At 38.2% G+C, this 6,781-nt stretch overlaps 1 protein-coding gene across 1 annotated transcript; it reads right to left on the bottom strand.

Annotated features, from left to right (window-relative positions):
- Positions 1-592: 592 nt before the first annotated feature.
- LOC122395099 (retinoid-inducible serine carboxypeptidase-like) lies at positions 593-5,979 on the bottom strand. Its single transcript, XM_043392428.1, has 9 exons — positions 5,892-5,979; positions 4,899-5,128; positions 3,368-3,598; positions 2,212-2,322; positions 1,895-2,129; positions 1,678-1,827; positions 1,464-1,541; positions 1,100-1,254; positions 593-896 (listed from the first exon to the last, which is right to left on the bottom strand). The coding sequence occupies exons 1-9, from the start codon at positions 5,947-5,949 to the stop codon at positions 837-839; spliced, it is 1,308 nt and encodes a 435-aa protein (XP_043248363.1). The 5' UTR covers positions 5,950-5,979; the 3' UTR covers positions 593-836.
- Positions 5,980-6,781: the final 802 nt, after the last annotated feature.

Below are 6,781 nucleotides of genomic sequence, written 5' to 3'. Positions count from 1 at the left end.
GGACGACCAGATACGTTTCAAGATCGTCTTGTCGCGCGTGAAATAAAGTTTTTTCGTGTTTTATTTACGAGCACGGGGAACCGCAGAAGCCTTTACCTCTTCGCCGTCGAAACGCCTCGCGAACGCAGGCGGTCTTGTTTGCGGATCGTTTCGTTTTTACTGCCTCGTATCCGGCCGAATCTAAACAATCGCTCCTTATTGACAAAATCGCCCGGGCGTCTGCGGGCCCCGGGTCTCGGATTGTTGCTTCTGCGACGTTTTACGAGTGTGGGAAAATTCACAGCGCTCGCAGACCGCCGCGGCCAAGTCCCTGGGTCGGTTAGATCGCGCAAAATAAACCGCTCGACCTCGTAAAATTGACTAGTTCTCGGAACACAACGAGGAGTACGGCGTCGAACTGGACCGATCGGCCGCCGAAACGATCAACCGATTCCGGGAAAGGTCGAATCTTGTTATCGACGGAGGGACTTAAACCGAATCCACAAAATGGCGGACTCGGACTTGGCCGATGCTTCAAACGAGTTTTGCGATTTATTTTTCGAACCCCGTTCGCTTTAAACTTTCTAAAATAGCAGCGAAATTGTTCCACCGTCGTCGAGGGAATGATTGCGCACAATTTCAATATGGCGGCCGGGGACCGCGACGAGATTAAGGAGAAAGTCTTTGCAAAATGGGAAGATTAGAGAATCCTTTGCACTCTTGTCTCATGCAAATGTCGAACAGCAAGCGAAATCAGCGAAAAGCGTGGAGAATTTTAATTTATTCGGTTACAACGCGCTGTTGAAGCCGCTCGCAGATACATAATTTCGATCCCTGGTCTTTTTTAAACATTTTTATTACTGACTCGTCAAGGTCTTCAGGAGCTGCGCCATCCCTGCAGGATTGTCCTTGGGGACCTGGAAAAAGTACAAAAAAAGAATGGTGACCGTGGCGACGAGATGAGACTTTAGAAACTGTTTGCTTTCGAGTTCTAAATAATAAACGAAGATGAAAGCTCGTTGGTAATCGTAAAAGCATTTGTCGAGTCTCCCTTTGTCTCTAACGGTTTTAAAAAAGAAGTATTCCTTAGTTTTGACTGCTGGAGATCGTTTTTTTTTACCATGTGCCCAGCTCTCTGGGCCCAGTACATGGAGAATTTGCGATAAGACTTCACGTAGCCCTCGATCATGCTTCCAACGACCAACGGAACCCTGGGAGCCTTCATCCAAGCATCAGCGTCCTTCCACTTCATCCTCTCGACCCATTGGAGAGTCCCTGGAACGTAAATAGAAAATGGCAAGTAGGGGAAAGTAGGATAAAATTGTTTTTGTAAGACACGATTGTTCATCCGAACGTCGACGATTTGCTGCTCATAGAAGACGTAAAAAATGTCGCACATATGGAATCAATCATGGCTGATAGAAAAACTTTTTTTAGACGCAATTGTCTGTCTCAGATTTGCTCTCGTAGGCTTTCTACGTTACCTGGGGTGTCAACGATGAGATCCAAGTGGCCAGTGAGCACCATCACTTTCAGGTCGGTTTCATTCAGCAGCTTCTCCACTAGATAAGAAACATTTTTAATTAGTCGGTTGGTATACCTAATATTTGGTACACACATAGCAAAAGAAGTGCTTTATATGTATTTTACTTATCAAGTATCAGTGTTTGGTAGATGTTGGAGAATCTTATCGAGTACCTTTGTTGACAACAGGCTTCATGAAGTCTCCCATCAACTTGTTGAACACGGTGTTGGAGTTGCGGCCATTGTTCACCGGTAATTTCAGGGCCTCTTTCACCGGACCGTTCATCAATCGATCAAGATCAGCATCGTCGCTCATTGCATTGCCTAGAATTGTTAAACGAATGTTAAAAAAAAGAAACCTCGATCGGTGATCGGTGGTCGGTGGTCTCACCTTCGTTCAATGTATGTTTCAACAAAAGCTGGTCGATGGGGGAGTAGCGAGCCCGAGAGCGTCTCATTTTCGTCAATATATTGTAGAAATCGATGCTGCCCGTGACGTCGTAGATCACGCTCTCTGTCTGGCTCCATATCATCGTCGCGCTGGTCCAGTTTCCGGCATCCACGGCTCTCTTCGTCAACTGCGCCGATTTGTCGATCTTGTTGTACCCGGCGGTGTCGACCATGCCCTGAAACGAACCGATTCTCGGTACAGCGGCGGTTTCCGGGGTAAAAATAAAAATAGGGGGCCTGGAATCCGTGAAGTCGTACCGTGGCTAGCAGAAAGGGTGCCCAAGTCATCACGGAGTCGATGGGGGAGATCCACGCGTCGCCCAGAACGACGCCCTTCAAGTTGCTTTTGATGGTACCAGCCTTTTCCGCCTGAATTACAAATGAAACGTTTCACCGTCGATAAGACATTTGGATAGTTTTCAATATTTAGTTAAATTAAGTTATTTGTACCTATGCATTGTAATTTCACTGTTAGTGAAAGGGTAACTTGTTTGTATTCAATTTTTCGCGTATTGAATCATTTAAGAGCTTGTGTACGAATAAATTAAGGATAAAACTTGTTAAAAATTTGTGTAATGGGAATATTACTAGCTCATTAATATATAAATTTCTGTATTGTTCAGTCTGTGTACGAATTAATTAAGGATGAAACTTGTCGAAAATTTGTGTACTGTTTTGTATTATATTTCTGTTATTATTACTAGGTCATTAGAAGGGAAACTTGTTTGTGTAATGTTCTGGGTTAGGTCTGGGTTAGGTCTGAGTTAGGTCTGGGTTAGGTCTGGGTTAGGTCTGGATTAGGTCTGGGTTAGGTCTGGGTTAGGTCTGGGTTAGGTCTGGGTAATCGAATTATTTAAGAGCTTGTGTATAAATAAATTAAGGATAAAACTTGTCGAAAATTCGTGTACTATTTTATATTATATTTCTGTTACTATTACTAGCCCAATTAAAAGGGAAACTCGTTTTTATAATATTCAGCTTTTCGTGTATCGAGTTATTTAAGAGTTTGTGTATAAATAAATTAAGGATCAAACTTGTTAAAAATTTGTGTAATGGGAATATTACTAGCTCATTAATATATAAATTTCTGTAATGTTCAGTTTATGTACGAATAAATCAAGGATAAAACTTGTCGAAAATTTGTGTACTGTTTTATATTATATTTCTATTACTATTACTATTACTAGCCCATTGATATATAAAAAGAATTACTTCACAAATAGGAAGATAACAGAGATGTAATAAAATCACCATTTGCTGAAAATGAAAATATAAATGGAGAAATAATTCCATAGGGGTAGTTTTTTTTTTTATTTATAGCGAATGATCTTTATAGTGTATGAGTACAAGTGGGAGTAGATGACTATAATATTACTATATATTAGTAGATAGTTGTGAATATTGAGCGTCCTACCTGGTACCAAACAAGAGCAAATTCGGCGCCCATTTTTCCTCCATAGGACTCGGTAGTGATGTACACGGGGACGTGGGAGAATTTAGGTAACACGCTTAGGAAGCCTTTCATGCATTGTAGAAGATCGGCAGCGATCTGTTCGTTCGTTTTCGCGTAACCAGAATCTACGTTTGCGTAGCTGAAACCTGCTCCGATTGGGTTGTCGATGAAGAGGACATTGTAATCCTTCACCTGTGACAATTCGTAAGATCATCAGAAATAATATCAAGAGTCGTTGAAAAATTATGATAAATTGTAAGAGTTGATATTTCTCTCCCAATACTCAATCTGTTAAAATTAAAAACCTTGTAAAATCAAGCAGTCCAGTGTGGACATTTTTACAATATAAAATGGAGCATTGAGTTTACTGTTTTGAATTCTGTTTTGTCAGAAATGATATCAAGATTCGTTAAAAAGAATTATGTTAAATTATAAGAGTTGATATTCCTTTCCCAATACTCAATCTGTTAAAATTAAAAATCTTATGTAAAATCAAGCAGTCCAGTGAGGACATTTTTACAATATAAAATGGCGCATTGAGTTTACTGTTTTGAATTCTGTTTTGTCAGAAACGATATCAAGATTCGTTAAAAAATTATGTTAAATTGTGAGAGTTGATATTTCCCTTTCAATATTCATGCTGTTAACACTTTACCGACCGATAGCCTATTAATCGACTGTTTTACCGATCAACGCTTACCGGCTGAGAGCCTATCAATCAACTGTTTTACCGGCCAACGCTTACCGACCGATAGCCGATTAATCAACCGCTACCGGTCGGTAAAGTGTTAAAATTAAAAATTTTGTAAAATCAAGTGGACAGTCCAGTGTGGACATTTTTACAATATAAAATGGCGCATTCAGTTTACTGTTTCGAATTCTGTTTTGTCAGAAATGATATCAAGATTCGTTAAAAAGAATTATGTTAAATTATAAGAGTTGATATTCCTTTCCCAATACTCAATCTGTTAAAATTAAAAATCTTATGTAAAATCAAGCAGACAGTCCAGTGTGGACATTTTTACAATATAAAATGGCGCATTGAGTTTACGTTTTAAATCAGAAATGATATCGAGTTTCGTTAAAAAATTATGTTAAATTGTGAGAGTTGATGCTGTTAAAATTAAAAACCTTGTAAAATCAAGCAAACAGTCCAGTGTGGACATTTTTACAATATAAAATGGCGCATTGAGTTTACGTTTTAAATCAGAAATGATATCGAGGTTCGTTAAAAAATTATGTTAAATTATAAGAGTTGATGCTGTTAAAATTAAAAATCTTGTGTAAATCAAGCAAACAGTCCAGTGTGGACATTTTTACAATATAAAATGGAGCATTGAGTTTACTGTTTTGAATTCTGTTTTGTCAGAAACGATATCAAGATTCGTTAAAAAAAATTGTGATAAAGCAAGTGTGCAATCAGGTCGAGAGCTGATACAGAAAAATTTTATCGAACGTCCATTGGAGATAGATCGTGAACAGTGTTTCGTACCCAGGTGTAATTTCTCGATTTCAAGTTGACATCGAGGGGCCCAAGTTCCTCGAAGTTTCCGAATGCAGTGGAGGATGCACCCGGTCCGCCTTGCAGCCAGATGACCAGTGGCTTCTCATAATACGAGGTAACGTTCGCGGTGGTGTAGTAAAGCCACCAGAACATGTTTGCATTTGGCCGTACTTCCACGTATCCCCATTCTTGCTCCCCAGGACCAAATCCTTTCTTTGCTGTACAGAAACATAGGCGTTCAATTAGCACACCGTTTCCGGTTAAAATGCAGCCTCGACTTCAACGATTACAACCACCTTTCGTAACAGAATAGTCAGAGGGAATCTATATTAGGTCGTCCCATATGTTCGTGCCTAGTTTTCCACCGCAACTTGAAGTAATATTTTAAACATATGACGTAATTTTATGAAAAATAGTAAACCTCTTCTCGTTCAACAACTCCTTCCCCTTCTTTTGGCAAAGCCATTGTATCGTCGTTCCAAAACTTGCTGGATATTTCATTCAAATTTAGTTTAACGCTTTTCATTAAAACGTTGACATATTCAAATTGTTTATCCACCAATAAGCCTGGAGATTGTTAGATTTTATATCTTATAAGATTCAGTTTTATTATACGCCAACAGACGATACCACGATTAAGAAAATTTTGTTCCATAAGCTAGCGTGAATTTCCAAACTTCGACACAATATCTATTCGTTTCAAATTTCTATGAATTGTTGTTGTTACTATGTTTGAAATTTTAGAAATCACCTCAACTGACAAATTTTCTTTGCTTTTTATTAGATTACTATCCTCATCAATTTCATAATATCGAACGGCACGAACTTATGGGACGACCTAATACATAAATTTAATTGATCTACTATCGTTTAGATTCTAATAATTATGAATCTGAAAATCAGCAGAAAATTTCTATATGGTGATTTTGGAACATAAAAATTACCGATTCATCGGAGTCGTTGCTATAAAATTGTGCTTACCGAGTGTCCCAGAAGCGAGACAAAGCGTCACGAGAAGAAATAATGGAAGGCCCGTCATTGTTGCCGGAATAACGGACACGCGAATACTAAACTCCCGAAGTATCATTCCGGGCAAAGGTATTATCCATCATTAGCGATCGATCGATTAGATACGTGGAAGACAATTAAATTTTTCCATCGAGATTTCTCAACTTTTTCGGTGTCTCAATCGTTCCGTAATCAGTTGCTGCAATCGTGCGCCTTATTAATTTATTTTCCACTCGAAAGGCTTCGCAAAATAATTAGATATCGACGACCTCACCTTTGTCCATGTTCCTCGATCATTTATCACTCTTTTCTTAAAAATCAAGAAATGCAAATGCCAGGCCATATTGCACTATATTAAAGAATTATTCCAGCAAAAAATGGCCCTCGTTTTCATTTAGAAATTACATACAACCTGTCTCAATTTTAAAAACAAACGCTGTATATAATTTTAAAAAAAATATATTTAATTTGGTAGAAAATTTTCGATTCGTTGATTTATCGAAATTATTCCAGAGAAAAATGGCCCTGCACAACCCGTCTCAATTTCTATAACAACCCCTGTATATAATTAAAAAAAAAATATATTTAATTTGGTAGAAAAATGGCCCTGCACAACCTGTCTCAATTTCTATAACAACCCCTGTATATAATTAAAAAAAAAATATATTTAATTTGGTAGAAAAATGGCCCTGCACAACCCGTCTCAATTTCTATAACAACCCTGTATATAATTAAAAAAAAAAATATATTTAATTTGTATTTAATTTGGTGGAAAATTTTCGACCCGTCGATTTATCGAAATTATTCCAGAGAAAAATGGCCCTGCACATGCACAATCGGTCTCAATTTCTATAACAACCCCT

Source organism: Colletes gigas, unplaced genomic scaffold (assembly GCF_013123115.1).
Source record: "Colletes gigas isolate AHSC1104 unplaced genomic scaffold, ASM1312311v1 Colletes_gigas_Sc00005, whole genome shotgun sequence".
In the NCBI taxonomy this organism is placed as follows: domain Eukaryota; kingdom Metazoa; phylum Arthropoda; class Insecta; order Hymenoptera; family Colletidae; genus Colletes; species Colletes gigas.
The sequence above is the reverse complement of the archived record's forward strand: the minus strand, read 5'-3'. Positions and strand labels throughout refer to the sequence as shown.